General features: G+C 40.0%; 1 protein-coding gene across 1 annotated transcript in view; it reads right to left on the bottom strand.

Moving 5' to 3' along the window:
* MCUR1 (mitochondrial calcium uniporter regulator 1) overlaps positions 1–23594 on the bottom strand; it is a 40658-nt gene that overhangs the window by 7758 nt on the left and 9306 nt on the right. The window contains exons 3-7 of the mRNA XM_063451707.1: positions 18191–18294; positions 16562–16663; positions 15452–15493; positions 14989–15060; positions 12100–12153 (exon numbers count right to left, since the gene is read on the bottom strand). Of these exons, the coding sequence (XP_063307777.1) occupies positions 12100–12153; positions 14989–15060; positions 15452–15493; positions 16562–16663; positions 18191–18294 (374 nt within the window). The remainder of the gene's footprint in view (positions 1–12099; positions 12154–14988; positions 15061–15451; positions 15494–16561; positions 16664–18190; positions 18295–23594) is intronic.

The raw sequence follows: 23594 nt of genomic DNA, 5'->3' as shown, positions 1-23594 counted from the left end.
TAGTGAAAACCTATTACCTTTCCTTTTACACAGGATTAATAGTCAAGGTCAGGATACCAGAAATCAAGAATTGTCAAACAAGCCTAGGGTTGAAAACCGTAAAATCCAATACACAGATATCAGAAAACAGTAAATCTGATAAACAGTATAAACACATTCTCTGGTAACAAGAACCATGACAGTGTGAGGAAACAAAGAATATAGGCCCTATACCTGGTTGTCATTGGTTACAGAGGGCTATGATACCATTAATGTGTGTACACGTCAAAAAGCGCACAAAGACTGACAATATAAACAGAGACAAATGGAAGGATTCCATGTCATAAATCATGTCTGAATCAGGCACCAAGAAGCTAGAGTTGAGAACATCTTGTGTGAATTGGAACACAGAAGAGACGTCACTTCTGCGATCACATAGAATCGTGACATGAATAGCATTGAATGAATAGGAACAATTATAGATAAACTAGGCAACAGTAAGCAATGCCAGTCTAAGACTGCAAAAGCTAATAGGAGGCATGCAATATTACTATAAATAGGTAGAAACCTAAAAAGACAAAAAAAAAAAAATGGTAGACCATAGTGAAATCTGTATTTACAATAAAAAGATATGTATAAATACAAATTGGTCTCACTCACATATTGCTGAGCCTGCTAAAGTGGGCTCAGACTTAAAGTGCCTTGGAACAAATAAGGTTATTGAGATCAGGTACTGGCACCAAGGATAGGATGCTCCACAGATTGCTGGATACTGAATCTTCCCTTTGGATTACTAAGAAGCCAAAAACAAAATAATGGGAAGTAACCAGGAACAAATTTATTAAACTAAATATAAATATAAAATCTCAAGTATACAACCGCACTGACGCGTTTCGACAAACAGTCTTTATCAAAGTGCTTCATAATAGCATCAGACTACCGTCCATTTTAAATCTCCAAAAAAGGCGTGTTCTTCTCCATCCATGTGTGTCTTCCGGGTATGTCACTTCCGGGTCAGCGGACTTAATAGGTGACGTATTTCCGGAACGCCCGATCACATAATCGGCATTAGTTCATGGCAAAGTTACTAGTCTACCAAAGATACATAAAGACATCATAAACCCCCAGAAAGGCCCTTAGTTTCTTGCATAGACTCTCTTCATAATACATTGATAGATTTCTACAGAGTCTAGTGAAACAGTGTCCAACTTATCTTAAAGACACAATGAGTTTATTAAACATTTTAAAAGATTTTAAATGAGAAAAAGATTTCATTTGAGCAACTTGTAATGTCAGTAGTCTGTACACCAACATTGTACATGATAGAGGTTGTACAGCCAGTAGACATATTTTAAATAAATGTGGTGATTTTGAAGATAAACAAGTAGATTTTATTTTAGGAGGGAATAACATGATTTAAAAAAAAAAAAAAAAAAATCAATTTTATTTACAAGTTCAAGGGACAGCTATGGGGACTATGTTTGCCCCAAGCTATGCTAATTTATTTATGTCACACTGGGAGGAAACTTTTGTCCTACCTAGTGTTGGCCGTGGGGTGGGCCTAATCCTCTATAAACATCACATGAACGATATTTTTAGTATATGGAAAGCAAGTCAAAGTTCACTTACTAATTTTTTTTAGATGTTCTTAATCAAAACAATTGGAATATTAAATTAGTTTTTAGATTTGGACATTTTTTTTTGTTTTTTTAAAATCTTTATTTTTGCAACGGCAGATTGTATGGTAAAGTAAAATTTTTAGGCTTATGCAAAAGCCATATGATAGTACATATGTCAATTATATATTACAGAAAGGAAAAGAAAGTAGAGAGTTATTTTGTTGAAGTTTTTCTTCCTGTTGTTGTGGTTGACATGGTCGCTCTCTGCCACAGTTTAGTTTTTTTATAGTCAAAGGAGAACAATAACATAAAACAAACAAATAACCTTGGGGAGTGTTGCTTTCAACATGTTGTGTTGGAGTGGGGTTGTGTTTGTTGCAGTGTTATTCAAGGGCTTTGTTAGCGTGTTTTTGTCATAGGGTGTGACATGTGCGTGGGGTGTGATGAGCATTTGAGTGTGTTGAGTTGGTAGAGCAATGAGAGAGTTGATTATATAGTCAGCGTTACATGTCAGAATGACATTTTGTATTGGGTGTCATACAAATTTAGCTGCTTTACTACATTTAACAGATTTGCTCTAGGTATTGCGAGGTAAAATTGCTGTGTTGCTGCCAGCCAAGTAATTTTGCATACTGCTGTGTTTGACTAGCAATTGACAGACTTCCTCCCCTAAAGAGACCCCTGGGCTGTGCAGTGGTCGTGATGGATTATACTACAACAAGAGCTGAAAGTTACTAAAAGAGTAGGCTTCATGTCTCTGCGGGCCATGTGTCATGGAACCAGTTGTCCTTGATAATGGCTGCAAACCCAGTCTAAAAAAACAAGGGAGTCGTTGGTCAGTGGGGGAATGAACATGCCTTACCCGTTACAATAGGGTGGGATGTTAGCCTACATTAACAAGTCTGCTTGAACATGTGTTGTCATGGTGCTACTGACAACAGGAAACCTTTTTGCCCAAATACTTTTAAAATACTTTTTTTCTATGATTTTATTAATATAATTCTTTTTCATGAATTTAATAAATCAAATATGAAAAACTACAAGCCAATAAAATAAATAACCACACTTATTGAGAGCAACACACCAAAATTGGACAGAAAATAGCTTTAAAAAAACAAATATCAATAAAAATCTGTTAACCCTGTTTGCTATATATGACTGAATAATCTATATATCTATATATATATATATATATATATATATATATATATATTTAATTGAATACCATACCAATAATATTTATTAATAATAAAGATTTAGAAATGTGGACTAGGGACTTGAAGAAAGCACTTTAAACAGATTGGCACGTGCAGAATATAATTAATAAATGGATGTTGCTATGTTTGCAGTAGGATATGTTTTCTTTATACACTTGTGGGTATACACGATGTGGGTAGTTTTACAGCAGGTTGCCCCACTGCTGTCACGGCACGTCTGGCACTTCCGGTTAGAAGGTTGCACGGCGGCAGTGTGCGGTCTTCTCACAGCGGTACCAGGGTCGATGGTGACCAATGGGGCCCTGGTGCGTAAATTGATCCCCCCCCCCCACACGCTTACTCTGTGCAGGCCGGGGCCGCAAAACATGGCGGCGGGCACCTGGTCGCAGGGGTTGCAGGGCTGCGACCGCGGTATGTACACCAGTGCATGCAGATGCACACACAAAGGACCACTACAGACACCCAGATCACATTAGCTCAATGAAGTGGTCTGGGTGTCAGGTCCCTCTAGTTTTAACCCTGCAGCTGAAAGCAGGGTTAATCCAGACTCTAGCGGCTGTCTCACTGACAGCCGCTAGAGGAGCTTCCGCGATTCTAAGACACTGAACGTCCACAGGAAAGCATTGAGTAATGCTTTCCTATGGGCGGTTTGAATGCGCGCACGGCTCTTGCCGTGCATGCGCATTCGGAGCTGAGCGGCGGAGGGATCCCCAGCGCCAAGGGAGTCCGGCGCTGGAGAAAGGTAAGTGCTGAAGACACACACACACTCTCACGAACAGATGCATACACACTAGCTAACAGACACACACATTTACTGACAGAGACACACTCAACGACAGACATACATACACACTCACAAAACATACACTCTCACTGACAAACACACACTCACTAACAGACATCAAACAGACTCACTAACACAAACACACTCAGTAACAGACACCCATTGTAACACACTCACTGACACTCACTAGCAGACACACACTCACTGACACTCACACTAACACACACACTGACACTCACAGTAACACTAACACTCACAGTAACACTAACACTAACACTCACAGTAACACTAACACACACTCACAGTAACACTAACACACACTCACAGTAACACTAACACACACACTAACACCAACACTCACAGTAACACTAACACACACAGTAACACTAACACACACAGTAACACTAACACACACTCACAGTAACACTAACACTAACACTCACAGTAACACTAACACTAACACTCACAGTAACACTAACACTAACACTCACAGTAACACTAACACACACTCACAGTAACACTAACACACACTCACAGTAACACTAACACACACACTAACACCAACACTCACAGTAACACTAACACTCACAGTAACACTAACACTCACAGTAACACTAACACACACTCACAGTAACACTAACACTAACACTCACAGTAACACTAACACACACTCACAGTAACACCAACACACACTCACAGTAACACTAACACACACACTCACAGTAACACTAACACTCACAGTAACACTAACACTCACAGTAACACTAACACACACAGTAACACTAACACACACAGTAACACTAACACACACTAAAACTAACACACACACACACTAACAAACACACACTAACACGTTTTTGTTTTGTTTTTTAAATTTAATCCCCCCAGCCTGCTGGGCTCCTGGGGGGCCGGTCACCTGGCGGGCAGGCAGACTGGCGGGCGCGCGAGGGACCACTCTCCCCTGAGTGCTTCCTCTTCAGCTCCCTCGCGCGCCGCGTACTGATACCAGCGCCGGAAGATGACGTCATCTTCCGGCTCCGATATCAGTGCGGTGCGCGAGGGAGCTGTAGAGGAAGCACTCAGGGGAGAGTGCTCCCTCGCGCGCCCGCCAGCCTGACCGCCCTATTTTCTGCCGATATTTGCCAATATCGGCCGAAATGGATTAGGTCCATTTTCGGCCGATACTTTCGGCCGCCGGAAGTTCGGTGCACCCCTAGTTAATACCCCGGTACACCATGGCTACCAAAAAACTAAAACAAAAACGCTAAACTCTCACTTAGAGAGGCCGCAAACCGCGGAGCCGAAAAATCTAAATGGGGCCGACGGGCAGCACTCACCAGCCCATAGCTCTGAAGCAGGAGACAGCCAGCAGGAGCACAACAGATATATAGAATAAAATGCACAATACTGGAGCGCTTGATATATAAATACTCTATAGGGACTTATATAGAGCTATTCATGAATATTCAAATCTTTAGATATTTGTTATATATTCGCTACAACACTTCAGAGTGATCCCTTCACCATATCTCACGTAATACAAACAAAATATTAAAAAGTGGAGCGATTTTCAAATTATAATAGGTCCCTCTCCCACATGCACCAAAATTTGCAAAAGAAAAGAAAGGGAATACTTATATTATTCACTGAATGATGTTCCAATTCATGCCCGGCATGTAAGAAAAATATAGAAACAGAAGGATCATAGAACAGATCTGTATGGCTTGCTAGAGAGCCTCTTAAGTACTATTCAAAGTACAGATGATGGCTTAATTAAGTTTTTATATAAAACAATTTATTACTAGTATAACAATTCCAATGATACAAAAAATTAAAAATAAGTATAAAATTAAATATAAAATTCAATGTATAGCATATCACTGCTTAGTTGACATTCTTGAAGCAGGTAGTGCTCTATATACAGACAAAACAAATTACTGTTAGACACATAAGGAAAAAGGCAGGTTGGCTGCTTACTAGATGGAGTGGTGAGTAAAACGGTATATATTCCCGTTACTCACAAACAGGCTTTCCCGCACTGGGAGATGTCTCCTGAGTTGGGGGGTAAGTGGAGTTCCTTTTGCTGTAGTCCGGGGGATATGCCAGCGATCAGCTGTTGCTTTTTCAAAAGTCCCGGTTAGTTGATAGGCTCCGCCCCTTCCCAAAATACTTCCGTGTTCGTCTACGCGTTTCTCCGTTCACAGACGGCTTCGTCAGGACGTAAATTTGTTAAGTCCCTCCTCACTCTCAGGGGTTTTATACGAAAAGTCTTTCATCCCATTGGTGTATTCCACCTGCTTCAATCTGCATATGTGGGACGTCCAGAGAGCCTCCAGATCGGCAAGCTAAACATGCCTGCTTGTCTTTCATTTGGAATGGGCAGCCCACATTTGCAAAATCGATATGCATATGGTTATTTAGCAGATATATATACCTATACACAATATGGATAATAACTTTACTCCATTGCAACATCACAAAACATATGTATAAAATCAATTGAGAATAATAAATATACACTAACATATATTCTCTCTCTTTCTTTCCATATGTATTTCTAAAATTAGGCTTCAAAGAAAATGAGTGTGGGTATAATTTGATTTTATACATATGTTTTGTGATGTTGCAATGGAGTAAAGTTATTATCCATATTGTGTATAGGTATATATATCTGCTAAATAACCATATGCATATCGATTTTGCAAATGTGGGCTGCCCATTCCAAATGAAAGACAAGCAGGCATGTTTAGCTTGCCGATCTGGAGGCTCTCTGGACGTCCCACATATGCAGATTGAAGCAGGTGGAATACACCAATGGGATGAAAGACTTTTCGTATAAAACCCCTGAGAGTGAGGAGGGACTTAACAAATTTACGTCCTGACGAAGCCGTCTGTGAACGGAGAAACGCGTAGACGAACACGGAAGTATTTTGGGAAGGGGCGGAGCCTATCAACTAACCGGGACTTTTGAAAAAGCAACAGCTGATCGCTGGCATATCCCCCGGACTACAGCAAAAGGAACTCCACTTACCCCCCAACTCAGGAGACATCTCCCAGTGCGGGAAAGCCTGTTTGTGAGTAACGGGAATATATACCGTTTTACTCACCACTCCATCTAGTAAGCAGCCAACCTGCCTTTTTCCTTATGTGTCTAACAGTAATTTGTTTTGTCTGTATAAGGAGCACAACAGCCCAGCCACAAACCCCTCCATCAGGCTATCATGCAAGAGCTACAAACCTCCTTTAAAGCAGACCTTATGCAGATGACTGCAGATATTAAAGCAGACATACGCAGCATGGGGGAACGCACTACCCGTCTGCAAGACAGGACAGAGGAACTAGTGGAGGCGCACAACTCCATGGCAGATGCATACTCATCCCTGGAAAATAAAATCAAAGTACTGGAAGAAAAGGTGGCAGACCAAGAAGACAGGAGTAGGAGAAACAACATTCGTATAAGGTGCATACCAGAAAATATCACACCACAAGATCTCCCCAGGTATGTCAAAGACCTGTTCAAGGCCTTAAACCCCTCCCTGTCTGAATTTGACTTCATTTTGGACAGAACACACCGGCTCCCCAAGCCCAAACACCTTCCCCCTGACACCGCACGGGACACCATAACCAGGGTCCATCACTTCACTGTCAAAGACAGGATTATGCAAACGGACAGAACCACCAGCACATGGCCGGAACCATACAACAACATCAAGCTATTTACAGACCTCTCCTCGGCAACCATGAACAAGCGCCGCACCTTTGCACCGATAACAGAAGCGCTAAAAAACGCGGTTTCCCCGCGAAGGTTCTGATCAAAAGAAACGGCATTGTCCAACCCATTATGAATCCAGACGACAGCAAGAGAATGCTGCAAGAGTGGAACATACCGCTCCCATCCAACAGCACTCGGAAAAAACAAGCAAAAGCCCAGGCTCCAAAGACGCTCTCCAAAGACTGGCCACAAGTGCCCAGAGCATCTCGCACAGCGGCCGATTCAGAGACATCACCAACTTGAAAGGCTCACAGACTGATGCCACACCACCAATATTCACATGGACTTATCGTACAGGTTTACACCAATTTTATGTTTTTGTTTTTTATGTACGAATGCTATTTACCTTAGAATACATTAAAAGGTTTACTAGAAGGCTGAAAGCCTTAGCTGCGGCGGGTGGATCACACCCGGATGCACTATGCTCGGACTCAGACTATTGTTGATCCCATACTTATCAGGATCTCAATACTCTAACCCTGAGAGGTATACCCCCAAGGCTCCAGTAGCCCTATTTCTCCGTCGCCTTAAGAGTACAGCGCACCTTACAACTACATTATGGTGATTAAGATTATGTCCCTAAACACGAAAGGGCTTAACTCCCCGAACAAGCGTAGGTTGGCCATACAGGAGGCTAAGAAATGTGGCGCTCTAGTGGCGTTCTTCCAGGAGACGCACTTTAGGTGGAAAGACAGACCTAAATTTACCTCCAAGTGGTTCCCCCACGACTTCCACACCTGTTATACAGCCAAAAAACGGGGTGTTTCCATTTTAATAAGCAAAGATGCAGTATTTGCTTTGGTCCGCAAGATAACTGATAAAAAAGGGTGATACTTAATATTAATATAGAAAGAACAAAAGGTTAACTGTGGTGCTATATTACACAGAATTCCTAGGGTTTTTAAAGTGTTCCCTTATAGACACACTCACAATATAATAATAAAAGAAAAAAGACGTGTGGTTCACCATAAAGTGATAATAATAAAAAATAATACAAACTGGGTATCATAGATGTATTCAATATGAATATCTATAGAGAAAAGTATAAAAATATATAGTGTAATATGGTTAACACATATGGAAGGTGGGGGTGGTAGAGAACTCACAAAATCAAGATGAATTCAGACGTATCTCCCTTGATATGTAGGGAATAATAGCAATAGAGTGGACTTCCAGCGATGTGACTCTGGATGGAGAATGATCAATATTCTTTGCCCACTCAAAGTAAATGAAGAGAAATGATGGTGCAGATTGTATAAAAAGTATTACAATTTATTACAAATATTGCACTTACAATGTTGCAAATAAAAGACAGCTTGTCTCCACACCAAGGTGGTCTCCATGCAAATCAGCCAATAGGATCACAGCAGGAAATAGCAAACAGTAACAGCAGTCAAAATAAAATAAAGTAAAATAAAATGAAATAAAAGTTCATATGAACTAGATGAACAACTCCAACGCGTTTCGTCCTTCTTGGACTCCCTCAGGGATGTGTGATGATACTCCGAAGTAGGTTCTTCTTATATGACCACCGGGAAATGAAGAAACCGCTTACACGCCATCAGAAAGTATGTATTGTATAAAAGAGTTATACAATACATACTTACTGAGCCAGTTGAACGGAGGGTATACAACAGAATTTACGACAGGAATGAGGTTTAGACCACTAGAATGCAATAGTGCTGAATTGATTTTAGGCTGTGATGGCCGTATGCTAAACGTAGGAGTTAACAGAATTTATAAGGCATACGTTTATAAAGCGTCTAGCTTGTGAAAAGTGAACGTAATGTTTTTATTTTATTATTTTATATATAATACATACGTTTATAAGGCATACTTGTGGAATGCTTAGGAGGATGATTAACACTTATGCATACATAATTGGTATAGCACAATAGGGTTGAAAGCAACAGCAAATAGTAGAATAACAGAGTAACATGCATTAACGTGAGGCTAGTGACGGTTGAATCGAATGGCAGCACCATGTGTTAGAGGCCCTGTAGGGCTTGTTAAGAAACACTTGTAAATATAATCCAATTGGAATTTTTTTATTTTTTTTTTAAATGCATGTTTTCATTTGGGGTATATCTACTAAGCAGTTTTGGGGCTTTTTTTGGGGGGGCAGTGGTGTGTCCCCAAGTGGCAGACCTCGTTCGTGGCATGTCTTGGTTGAAGTGCGACTATAACATATTTAGATGAGGGGCATGTATATGGCCATATAACCATATAGCAGACATAATTATGACAGACACATTGTTTTAAGCCCTTTCTGGTCTCAGCACTGGATTAGTCAATCGTACTTTAAAATTATAAGTATTGACAGACAGTGAAATAAGATAGAGTATTAACAGGCTGTACCAAAGATGCTGAACACATGTATAGGCCCAAGTTTGGGCCTGGCATGAATTTACACAGTCAGTAGTAACACTTAGCCACATAATTACTAAACAGTGTAGCCCCATGAGTGCCTGAATACCAAGAGGGGAACCATGAAAAATACATATAGGTACTGAGGCCTGGTGAAAATAAGTAACAAAAGTTGCAAATATGAAAATGAAATATGGCGTAGCATTTATTATACAAAAGAACGTAGGGTGACTAACTAAATTGCATATTATAAAATACGATATGTTCGAATACAGTAAGCAGAATGCATGAACCAAATTGAGGTATCACTGTGATGCTGTGATTGAAATAAGCTGTATTTGCGTTAGTTGTGAAATTCGCCATATCAGAATGAGGAAGGAATACGGACTGAAATGCTAATGCCACCCTAGTTAGTTGAAGGCCAAATGTGGGCTTAATACGTGTGGAATGTCAGTGATAGCGTGGTCCAACGCAAACAAACTTACAGTTTTGCTGAAGAACACGTGAACAGCAACAAAGGGAGGGCTGTTTTTTGTTTTTTTGCTCAAAAGAGGTAAAATGAATACTTGCATGGGCCACTCTAGGCCAAGGCCAGCTTGTTTGTTTGGAGTTCATACAGTTTGTGTTAATGACCTTTGAACCGGAAGTAGATGGTTCTGTACTGAACCAGGAGGTTTCGGCCCAGAGGAAGGGGAGGCCTGTAAATCTATAGGCCGGACAAACCCCTCTCACAACTACAGGCCCTGCCTTTCGTTATATATTTATTTTAGACAGCAAAGTAAATTGTCAAACATCTCTCAAGGTAACAACAAAAGTTATAGATCAAAGATTGTAGGGATTACAAGATACAAATTTCATCAGTTATTTTACACACACACACACACACACTTTCAATCTGTACTATTGGTTGAATTTCGCTAGCTATGGAATGTTAGTCTATCTTTCAAAATCAATGTAACAGTATTCATTGTTCTATCTTTTAAGCAAAATAAACAGTAAAGTGCTAATAAACGGTCAAGTGGAAATAATTAAGTAAAAATTATGTATTTTTTTAGCCAAGATGTTCCATTTTAACTTTGTGGTATCCTGACACAGGAAATTCAGCATTATTCCCTAGAGCTAAAGGCCCACCTCTTCCATCAGGCATTCTGTCCGCTCATCTGACCATCAGAAACGCCTAACTTTTATGTCTATATGTTTGTAAACTGTTGGAGTCTCACAGGGAGAAAAGCGCTATAAAAATTGCAAATTATTATTATTATTTTTATATGAGGATCCTCAAGTAATGCCTATGTTTGTATGCAGATTTAACTAACTGTGGCAACCTACCAAAATTCTAACGATTGTTGGCAACAATTATCAATGCCAATAATGCATTGACTTGCATACAAAAGAGTACCAAGTCATGGGTGAGATTATTTTCCTTTTTCATAAATAAATAATAATGCCCCACCTTGGATCTGAAGTGTAATTTTGGACAGATATTTAAAAAAGACTAAAGATTGTGGAGGTGAGCTACAAAGTTAATAAGAAAGACTTTTCTTTATTTATAAAGGCTGGAAAACAAACGTTCTACTTTAAAAGAACAGCACCTCAGATGGGATATGATAACATCATACAAATTTATATATATATATATATATATATATATATATATATATATATATATATATACACACACACACATACACACACACACGGCGAGAACAAACAACTTTCTAATAGTCTGTTCATTGGTAAGACTTTGCAAAGGAGAAGGGGGTCATCCGTTTAGACTTGAAGAATTGTTCTTTACAGTAGAACAATACAAATTTTATATTCTCCAAGACATTGTTATAACAGATTCTCTTCAGATTTGTAGAATGTCTCTTCAAAAAAAAACAAAAAAAAAACAGAATACTCAGGAATATAATAGTTACTAATGGAGGCCACAGCTTGTTGATCCAACATTAGATGTCACTGCCATGTTGGAGCCAAGAGGGTATTTTTCCATTTTAGGGCAACTATGAAAAAGGTGAGTGGATCTCTTATTACTATTAACAATATTGGAAGGTTCAATCACTAACACTATGCATGCATGGGCATACAGGACTAAGCAAACAGATTGTTCTGATTTGGAGGCAAATAGATATATGTATGACCACTGTAGCCTTTTCCCATTCTTGATCAACAACTATAGGTGGTTGGAAAGGTTGAGTTTCATGATTTTGCTTCATTTCCAGCCTCTTTTAAAATTTATTATAGTAAGAGGCACTTCTATATGTACAGTATATTTGGTGGAGGGGAAAGGGGGCTTGAGAAAATATCCCCCCCTCCCCCCCCCCCCCCCCCCCAGGGAAGGAGTACTTTAAACATACTTACCATTTCTACAATTTCTGTTCTGAATTCAAGTAGCTTCCTTCCTCTATCAGCCAGCTGTAGATGGAAAAATAAAAAGTACAATTCAAGTTTTTTTCCATACTAGAAACACTAAATAGTTGGCTACAGATTCTTTACTCACTTCAAACACAAATTATTGCAGAATAGGTTATTTTTACATATACGTTTGCACTGTTATCAGTTGCAAACAGAACTAGCCCCCTTTTGTATAATCAGTAATATTTCTCAAGACTTTTTGCCAACTCCTAAAAGCCACCGTATTCACAAATGCTCCATTAACCTATTCAACACAATCCCCTTCCTGATGCCAACTCACCACCTTCACAACAGTCACTCTCATTGCAACTCACTTCTTTTAATATGTCCTATTATTCTCTATGCCCCAACTCATTTCTGCTTATGTAGATTTCTTTTATTTTCAACTTCCCACTAGTGCAACCTTTGTCGTGACGGTTACCCAAATCTTTTCAAAATGTCCAGTATAATTTTGCCTGATTCTACTTACTGCTTATATAACATGCAATACAAGTGCCAAGTGACTTATACTGGCTCGTGCAAAGTTTTCTATAAGAGACTGTACTGCATTTGAAGCTGCAAATAACTTCAATTATAAAAACACAAACATATAAACTACGCTTATTAAGTAGTTTAATTTTCATGTCTTTTCTTGAATGAAATTACTTTGGACAGCTGGACTAGTCATCCCAGAAACGTCTGCAAGAGGCTTATGGGATATACATACACAGCTTTCCTTTTGAAAACTGTGGAAGGATATGGATTAGCTGCCACCAGAAGTCATATTCTTTTATGTCAGTTTCATCAAGGACAATATAGATTTAAGGCCTCAATCAATGTAAAATTAAAAATGCAGTTTTATTTCTTCTATTAAAATTCAGTATATCACTTTATCAAAAGACTGGGCTTCCTATTCATATTATTTCATAGATGGTTCATTACTAATTAGTAATTTAGCAGAGAAATTAGAGATGCAGCACCGTAGTTTAGGAAATGGCGTAGGCACATGCTTGACATACCCGACATAACTTAATTTCATGTTTCTGCCTATCCATACACATATGAAATGTGTTTACTAAATTGAGACACTGATTGCAATACTTGCTCAGTTAGGGTTATTTTTAACCTTGTATTGTCAAAATGTCAGAACAAACAGACAGATCCCAAAATTGCTTACAAAAACCCCATAGACGGGTGATAAGTTGGGGCAATTTATTCCAAAAGGTTTACTGTACATTAGGTTTGTGCACAGCGAACAAAAACCAAATAGTTTGACACAACTGATTTGGCCGATAAAAAAAAAAAAAAAAAGTTCAGCTGATCCAAAATCCTCAACCCATCTCGGTGTCCAGCCAGACTACGCTACATTTAGTAGAGTAGATAATGGGAACCGCACTCAATCCCAGCGGCCACGGGTGCTCCGGATTAGGACCAGCAATCCCAGAATCATATGTAAAGAAGAAAGAATCACAGGCACTCCGAATTCAAGCCGCAGGCAGTTTTATTGTGACAAAATGCAACGCAACGTTTCGACCGTAAAGGTCTTTTTCAAGCTGACACCACATGGTGAAAAATGTGCTTATATAGCAAAAAGTGACAAACAGGAAATCAATCCATAATCCAATTAACTCAATAACAGGATTAATTGTTAGTTAATACAGAAAATAAATAATTATATTGCAAAACAAACAAGCATCAAATCTCATAATATATTCATTATATCAAATCTAACAAACATTAATACATCAATCACTAAATACAAAATCATAAATTACTATACAATTGTGCAATTGCTAGGCATAATGTGGAATATGTATACATAGACATCCCATTGCAGCAACACGATCATCATTTATAGTCAAGTGTTTAAATGAAAAGCTTACCTATAAGTGCCCAAATAGAGGAGAGAGGATAACAAAATAAATAAATAGAACAAAAAAATAGATATATACTAGATTCGGAGTGCCTGTGAGTCTTTCTTCTTTACATACGCTACTTTTAGTGGCTATTCATTAACCATCAATAATCTTTTTTCCCCATCAATCATCTATTTTTTGAATGGAAAAAAATGGTTCTACCACTGTTTAATTTGTTTAGTGAATTGGTCACATGGTAATTCAGAGTTACGATATTTGGAGGACCCACCAATTGCCCCAAAATTTAGACAAACTGCAATTTCTTGAAAAAGAATGCACAGATATAGTTAAATAAATAGCAAAGTGACCATTAAATAAGTGATGTTCCGACACTGGACTTTTCAATATTCAAAATGTGCAGTTTTGCAATAAGTGCCTGAAAATTGTGAAATAGGGGAATCATTTTTTTGTGTGCAACATTTACTACTTCAAAGTATTTGGTTTTATCAAACTAGTTACAATGAATAGCTGTATTAGCAGTTGCTAAGCTATTACTTATGAAATTAATAGCACCTACTTGGAACTAGAAAAGTATTGCCAATGTACTGCACCCACTGGAGTGAAGATTGCTCCCACTTGGGACCTTCAGGGATTAAGCCCTCCTCCTTTTTCCACAAGAAATTATTCTTAAAGAGGACGCACTAAACACATAGTTACACATGATCTTTAGTATGTACTGGGCATTCTTCTATCATTGTTTTCACTTAAAGATTAGCTATTTGTTGAGATGTTACTTGTCAAAGACCTCTGAAGGTTGAAACATTGCAGTGTATGTGATGGTCCAATAAAAGGACTTTACTTTTGAACCTATTGAGTGCCTGAAGCCTCCTCATGGATGTACTAGACAGAAGAGCTAACTGTGGCATATAACAAGTTGTAGGAAGAAGGCTCCAAGGACTATATAATTGTAATATTTTATTTTGTATAAACTAATACATACCATTTCCTTTCCTCTGCTTTTCTCAAGATTAAAATCCAACTTATTGTTTGCTCGAACTTTAAGAATTTCATCCTTAGTAAAAAAAATAAATAAAAATTATTTGATGGGCTTGCAATAAAAGAGTAATTTCCCCCTTTACCCCTCTATTTGACACAGAACCCTGATTGCCAGTATAAAGATTCTGGAAGCAAAATGACAAGGAGAAATACTCACATAAGATATCAAAAGCGAAAGGGATGAAGCGTTGGGTTTAGCTAGCACATGCATTTATATGAACAAAAAACTTTTACATTTCCTAAAAATTCTACCATCACTTATCACAATCCTAATCCCACCAGCAGCACCAACACCAAGGAATTTTTCAAGAAATATACAGATATAGAACCTGCAACATTTTACTTTCCCATGTATAATCACCCCTTAGTAGGCACAGAAATTATGTTTGTTTTCACCAAATACTTACAGTGCACTGCTTCTGTAGCTGCTGTAGTTCAATCTTTACTTTCTTGGGGAAAAAATAAGTTTAAAAAAAAGTGTTACAAAATAAAAATTCAGTAAGCACGGTAAAAAAAAACTAAAGACCAAAAGGACACGTTAAATTAAGGTATTAGACTGTTTAGCATTAAAGCGTTCTACATCTCTCAAATTCAAATCTACGTGTCCAAATATTCTCTAGAGCGGTGGTTTTCAAACATCAGTGGCTGGAGATCAGCTTAGGAAGATGCCTTATCTACCCTGTGGAATTTGTTATTGCCAAAAATATTATGTAAATTTAAATTACACGGCCTTCACGCTTCATTCTAATTACTACTGAATTTGGCCATTCCGAGACAGGGTGAAATTTCACCCACTCACATCAATGGGAAATAAAGGAAGAAAGTTATTGGAGTGAGTTACATTGCTTTATAGCTATAAAGCAATTGGGATGACGGTTTCAAGGATATTTTTTCTCTCACAGCTTTTTTAGACTCATTCTTGATTGCAGAGGGGTTGTGCTGTTTTTATTTCAGTTAGCAAATGAACAAATCATGTGCATCATACTGCAATGCTTATTTTAGTAACTTGGATATTGTTTTCTCAAATGATGCACAGATATATTTAGAGCATTACTGTCACTTTTGGGGTCTTTGCATTCCCTGCATTGACCTAACAAGTTGACACATCCCCTTGTGTGCTGGTGGCCAAGAGGGAAATTTACTTACTTTAAACTTATCTAGCATCTGTAATACACAGTGCATTGAGTTATTACAATAATAGCACTTTAAACATCTTGTTTAACCTTACAATGTTTATTACACATGAGATGTCATATCCTCTGCTCAATTTTGATGAGAGTTCATTGCAGGTTATAATAGCTCTCTTTAGCAAACACAGCGCTTTGTCTTTTGTTTGACATATCTACCCTGTTAGCTGCATTAGGTGAAGGGTTTTCTTGTAACAGATAATATAATTTTAGATTTCTTGTAAAATCCACGCAACTATGGCAACTATCTCCAAACAGTAATTAAAGAAATTATGTTGAGTGCTCTGCAGGCAAATGTTTTAATGCCTTTTCATCAGATGTTATAAATACCTCGTTTTGTGTTCGGAGAGCTGAAAATTCGCTTTTCTCTAAAATCAACATGTCCTTTTTCACAGCAGCAATGTGTGACATGACCTGCTGAAGGCTGATCTCCTGTAACAGAAGACGATAAACTAAGCTATAATCTGACATTTCAAGGAGTGCTCATTTTCTTTCTATGATCTGCAGGGCTGTAAAATACAGATTGGGTAGACAGCACTGAATTTTCTATTATAAATGGAGGTTAAAAAAAAAAAAAAAAAAAAAAAAGCAAAAGTACAGGCTTTTTTATTTGCATGAAACCACAACGCCATCTAGTAAATGGCTAATGAAATTTCAGTTTCTATGGTTTCCCAGGGAGCAATATATCTTCAGTTGATTGCCTTTTTTCTGGTCGAGCGTTCTGGTCGAATTACATTAATTATTAAAAAATATTTTATCATAACCTTCCTGGGACTCAAAGAAGAACACACACTGGGCTTTAGACCTTTTAATGTGCTAAATGTTTCTAATCTGCCATTAAGTTACATTGTCACACTTGTTTTCCAGATGCTTAAGATTAATTCAATGCTGTCATTCGATCTACCACATTTTTAATGTGGTAGATCGAATATTAAACTGGAAAGGCAACACACTTGTAATTACAGTTAGATTGTGATTAATATAAAATGTGAACTTAGTGAAATTTAAAGGAACACTCCCAGCACAATAATCACTACAGTTTTAGAGCATTCTCAATGTAATGTGCCAAATTGTTTTACAACAGCTTGAGAATTTACCCACCAGGCCCCCCTTGGCCAAACATGCCCTGCTTCCCGGTTCTCTTTGTGTATTTACTGGCTGAGGTCATCATCTGAGAACATTGTCAATGAGCAAGGTCCTGGCTTAATTCAACTGGGAACATCCTTCTCCTCTGAGAAAAAAAAATTGGAAGCAGCACAAATGTCAGAGGACCCAGGTAAGTTGTCAAACTGTTCTAAAAAAAGGTTGACACATCACATTATGATGGAGTTGCAGTGGTTATAGTGCTTGGAGTGTCCCTTTAGCGTACCAACATATCTTTTATGCATTATGCAACTTTTGTCAGAATAAATAGTTTGATTTAGTTGTTTTTTTTCCATTTTGTGTAGTTTTTGCAAATTAACAAAAACATTTTTTCAGCATTATGCATCTTCACATAGTCCCACCTTCCTCATTCTAAAATATATCTACATTGCCTGTTATTGTACCCGATTGCTGTTCCCATTATTTCCCTGTCTTATTTGGCAGTGTCCAATATGACCAAGAACTGTAGTACAGGTCATCAGTAACCACAAGAAGCTTTGCTGTAACTAACAGATTCCATAAGTAGAAATCTGAACTACATACTAGAAAAATTCCAGCTCTGAGCAGAAACGAGACTTTGAAATAATGTAATATCTAGGGATTTGTGTACACATACACTTTAAAAGTGAGTATCCATTTTTAATCTTTTATGATTTTGGATTGGAGATTCTTGAAAAAAGAAGCCTTGGAACAGAAGCACTTGGCCATTCAGATAAATACCACCAATACACATTTTTTTTACGCTATTGCTGTTTTCTGATGTGCTGATGGCCACAGAAAATACTGCTAGCCTTCCTTAGGCCCTATTATTCTCACCTGTTGCACTTTGGTAACCATGTCCCTGTAGAACAAATCCATATTGACATTAATGATCTTCACCAGTGAGGATACAACGATCTCCGATTGCTGAGCTGTGAATCCTGTGCAAGGTTGTGAAATAAAAAGGCAGACCTTAGAAAACCATCTGTATGAAATGATCCTAGAAGCAATAGCACCACAATGAATGGAACAATGCAGTGTATGTGTTAGCTCTTCACAAGCTGTGAGAATTACTAATGCGGTTTTAGGATAGTCTCACAAAGAGACTGGCTTGGCAAAGTTAATAGTCTGGTTATTTATGATTTACAAGAAATGGAATGACAGGCTTGAAAACCTTTGACAGAGAAAGAATAGAAAAATAATGGGAGAAAAAAAACCACAGTAAGTCAGGTCTCACATTGGCACCAACTCTGCCAATGCTTTCTTCTGCTTTCTTCTGTCTACTGCTGTGAATATTCAACCATTTGGAATTGTTTACATCAAAGTGTTTTTTTTTTATTATTATTATTGGGTTTTATAAAAGCAGCACTTTGCAATATTATGAAATATGAAATGTAACAATAAATGAGACAATTACAAAATGTTACAGGAACAATAGGTTGATGAGGACACTGCTCAAACGAGCTTACAGTCTAGAGGAGGTGGGGCATAAAGACACAATAGGAAGGGCATCAAGGCGAACAGCAAATAAACAGGGTGGAAAAGTAGCAGAACTGGAGCTGAGAGTAGAGTGTGGCTCTTTACGAGAGTGAAAGAGGCAGTTTTGTGATAAAGAAGTTACTCTTGAAGGCCATAAGATTTCCCAAAGACATGGGTTTTGAGGGACTTCTTAAATGATTGAAGACTAGGGGAAGAGTCGGATGGGGGTAGTCAGGAAAGGAGTCGCCTGTGAAAAGTCCTGCAAATCCGAGCTAAAAGTAAACATGCGAGTAGCGGACAGGAGGTCACCAGCAGAGTGGAGAAGCTGATAAGAAATGAATCAGTGAAGAAATGTAATAGGGGCTAGTTACTTAGAGCTTTATAGGTAAAGGCTAGTATTTTGAATTGACACCTAGAAGATACAGAAAGCCAATGTAAGGATCGACGTAGGGGTGAGGTATGGGAGGAACAAAAGGAGAGAAAGCTCAGCCTGGCGGCAACATTCAATACAAATTGTAGTGGGGTAGTATGGCTTTTGAGGAGACCAATTAGGAGAGAATTACAGTAATCCATGCAAGAGATTACTAGAGCATGAACAAGCTCCTTGGCAGCATCTTGCATAAGTAAGGGGCGGATCCAGTCCATGTTTTAAATGTGGAATCCACAGGTTTTAGGACATTTTGCTCTGATTATTGTGTACTGTCTTTTCTAGTTACTGATAATTATGAAGTTTTAAAACGACATTCATAGAAAGTATGGTCACTATTTATTGGAAAATTCTTAAAGCGGCACTGTCATGCCGAATCCCGTTTTTTTTTTAACCCCCCTCCCGCCTCCACTACATCCAATTGACCCCCTAGTCACCCCCAAATGCCCCTAAGCCCCCCAGATTACCTATTTTTAAATCTGTATCTTCTGCCCCGATCTTTATTCAGGGCGCCGCCATCTTTGTGTGGGTAGGTGAAGTCCCTGTGGGACACGTCATCTACCCACACTAGACAGACTGTGAGATTCCCGCACATGCCCAGTGAAACACCTGGACATGCGAATGGGAATTTCATCTATTCATTCATTCATCAGACAGACGAATGAATGAATAGAAAAAATCAGACGAACAAACTAACACTGAGTATCACTGAGTATCAGTGTTCGTTTGTTCGATCAGTTTATTACAAGGAGGGAGCTACCGACGTGCAGCTCCCTCCTTGTAATATGTAAAGACAGAAGCGGTGGGGAGATGTGCTCCCCACCACTTCATAAGCCCCCCAGGTCCCCCCCTCACTCTATGGGGGTCAATATGACCCCCATAATAGCACAAGGGAGATTAAAATCTCCCCAATGCCCCTACTCGCTATACCGCGAGTAGGGGCATGTCCACTAAACAGTGAGCAGCCTGTGGCTGCTCACTGTAAAAACATAAATGGTAATAAGGGGGGGGGGAGGGGGCCAACTGTCCACCCCCCTGGCCCCCACCCCTGCGCGGTGGGTGGGGGCCCTAAATGAACCCCCCCCCCCCATCAAGGTGACTAGGGGTCCCAAGCCCCTAGTCACCCCCCCCCCCCCACCCCAAAACATTCTAACCCCTACCTACCCCCCTCACCCTAAAATAGTGAGGGGGGAATAAAATAACTAACCTGTAAAAAAAATAATTAAACTTACCATTTGACGTCTTCTTTTTTCTAAATTCTTCTTTCTTCAGCCCCCAAAAAGGCCAAATAAAAATCCATCATACCCGTCGCACTTTAAAAAAAAAAAAAAAAAAAAAAAAGAGCGCAAAAAAAAAATTAATCCATGTTCACCCATGGAGGGCACGCCGCGTACTGAGCTCCGCAGGGCGGGTCAAGGCTTATATAGCCTTGCCCCGCCCTGCAATTAGGCTTAGAACACACTGATTGGTTGGTTTAAGCCAATCAGAGTGCTCTGTGTCATTTTACAAGCGTGGGAAAATTCCAAAGAACTTTCCCACGCTTGTAAAATGACACAGAGCACTGTGATAGGATGGTTTTCAAGCCATCCAATCACAGTGCTCTGTGTAATTTTACAAGCTTGGGAAAGTTCTTTGGAATTTTCCCACGCTTGTAAAATGACACAGAGCACTGTGATTGGATGGCTTGAAAACCATCCAATCACAGTGATCTGTCATTTTACACAGCGTGGGAAAGTTCTTTTGAATTTTCCCACGCTGTGTAAAATGACACAGAGCACTCTGATTGGCTTAAACCAACCAATCAGTGTGTTCTAAGCCTAATTGCAGGGCGGGGCAAGGCTATATAAGCCTTGATCCGCCCTGCTGAGCTCAGTACGCGGCGTGCCCTCCATGGGTGAACATGGATTAATTTTTTTTTGCGCTCGTTTTTTTTTTTTTTTTTTTTTAAAGTGCGACGGGTATGATGGATTTTTATTTGGCTTTTTTGGGGGCTGAAGAAAGAAGAATTTAGAAAAAAGAAGACGTCAAATGGTAAGTTTAATTTTTTTTTTTTTTACAGGTTAGTTATTTTATTCCCCCCTCACTATTTTTAGGGTGAGGGGGGTAGGTAGGGGATAGAATGTTTTGGGTGGGGGGGGTGACTAGGGGCTTGGGACCCCTAGTCACCTTGATGGGGGGGGGTTCATTTAGGGCCCCCACCCACCGCTCAGGGGTGGGGGCCAGGGGGGGAGGACAGTAGGTCCCCCCCCTTATTATTTTATTAGGGCCCCCACCCACAGCGCAGGGGTGGGGGCCAGGGGGGGAGGACAGTAGGTCCCCCCCTTATTATTTTATTAGGGCCCCCACCCACCGCGCAGGGGTGGGGGCCAGGGGGGGAGGACAGTAGGTCCCCCCCCCTATTATTTTATTAGGGCCCCCACCCACAGCGCAGGGGTGGGGGCCAGGGGGGGAGGACAGTAGGTCCCCCCCCTTATTATTTTACTAGGGCCCCCACCCACCGCGCAGGGGTGGGGGCCAGGGGGGGAGGACAGTAGGTCCCCCCCCTTATTATTTTATTAGGGCCCCCACCCACCGCGCAGGGGTGGGGGCAGGGGGGGAGGACAGTAGGTCCCCCCCCTTATTATTTTATTAGGGCCCCCACCCACAGCGCAGGGGTGGGGGCCAGGGGGGGAGGACAGTAGGTCCCCCCCCCCCCTTATTATTTTATTAGGGCCCCCACCCACAGCGCAGGGGTGGGGGCCAGGGGGGAGGACAGTAGGTCCCCCCCCTTATTATTTTATTAGGGCCCCCACCCACAGCGCAGGGGTGGGGGCCAGGGGGGGAGGACAGTAGGTCCCCCCCCTTATTATTTTATTAGGGCCCCCACCCACAGCGCAGGGGTGGGGGCCAGGGGGGGAGGACAGTAGGTCCCCCCCCCTTATTATTTTATTAGGGCCCCCACCCACCGCGCAGGGGTGGGGGCCAGGGGGGAGGACAGTAGGTCCCCCCCATCTTTAACCCCCGCGCAGGGGGGGGGGGGGGGGGTTATTAGGTGTTTTTTTGTTTGTTTTTTACAGTGAGCAGCCACAGGCTGCTCACTGCTTACTAGACATGCCCCTACTCGCGGTATAGCGAGTAGGGGCATATTATTTACTAATACTAAGTAATCTTTACTTAGTATTAGTACATTTGGCTTCAAGACCAATTCAGGTCTTTCAGCCTTTTAGTAGATAGCTCCCTAATACCGTGGGAATTAGGGAGTTATCTACTAAGCGGCTGCAAGATGCAGCCACAGCAATGAATAGGATCGGAGTTTCATTCATTAGAATGAAATTCCGATACGAACAAAGTACCGAATTGCATCCTAACACCAATGGAGAAACTCTTCTCATTCTGTTAGGAAGCAATTCGGCAGTTTTGCCGGCGTTCTGTCTAAGTGACTTTCGGCAATACTGACAGGAAGCATTGTGGGAACTGGGAGGAAAGCTAGGGATCATGGGAAAATTGCTCTGACCAGCGGAAATGAAGCACACTTTGCTCCTCCGCTGGTCAAGCGGAGGAATCCTCCATAAGACAGAGTCCCTACTTTGTCTTATGATTTTAAAGAAAACTAAAGAAGAATGGAAGAAAAGAATAACAGATCCTGAGAGAGGCGGAGAAGAGGAAGAGATTGAGGAAAGGTAAGTTCGGCATGACAGTGCCGCTTTAAACCTTTGAAGGTCCATTATTATCTGCTACATACATTCTTTACTAGACGCTTCTACATTCAGCCGTTGCTGAATATTTTCTTGAAATTTCCCTGCAGAAGAATTCATGCAGTTCATCTCTGGATGCTGGTGGCACACATCATCCGTCTTTCACATGCATGATCCAGATGCAGACAGACATTCGTTATTATTTATATAGCGCCAGCAAATTCCGTAGCACTGTACAATGGGTGGACTAACAGACACGTAATATTCATTCATGAACATTTAACTTTATACATAAAATTTAAAACTGTCTGTCTCAAACACAGGAAATGTATAGTGCTAGCAACATTACTTGAAGACAGAGTATGAAGATATGGTCAATGTTGCTCAACGTTGGTAGCAATAACAACCCCAATTATAGTTTTCTGGGGAAAACGTCAAGGACCATTTCAACACACAATTAAACAAAATAAACAGAATCCTGCTGCATATGAGGCTACTGCAAACAATGAACATATACTGAAAAGTTTGTGTTTTCATTATTAGAGAATTCAACTCTATTTAAAATAGAACAGTTTTACATTTAAAATAGTAAATTGTGCGGGTCGGAGCCAACCGCCAAACGGATCAGACGAGTCTAGTCTGAGCTCCAGCGCCTAGACTA

Source organism: Pelobates fuscus, chromosome 4 (assembly GCF_036172605.1).
Source record: "Pelobates fuscus isolate aPelFus1 chromosome 4, aPelFus1.pri, whole genome shotgun sequence".
Lineage (NCBI taxonomy): Eukaryota > Metazoa > Chordata > Amphibia > Anura > Pelobatidae > Pelobates > Pelobates fuscus.
The sequence above is the reverse complement of the archived record's forward strand: the minus strand, read 5'-3'. Positions and strand labels throughout refer to the sequence as shown.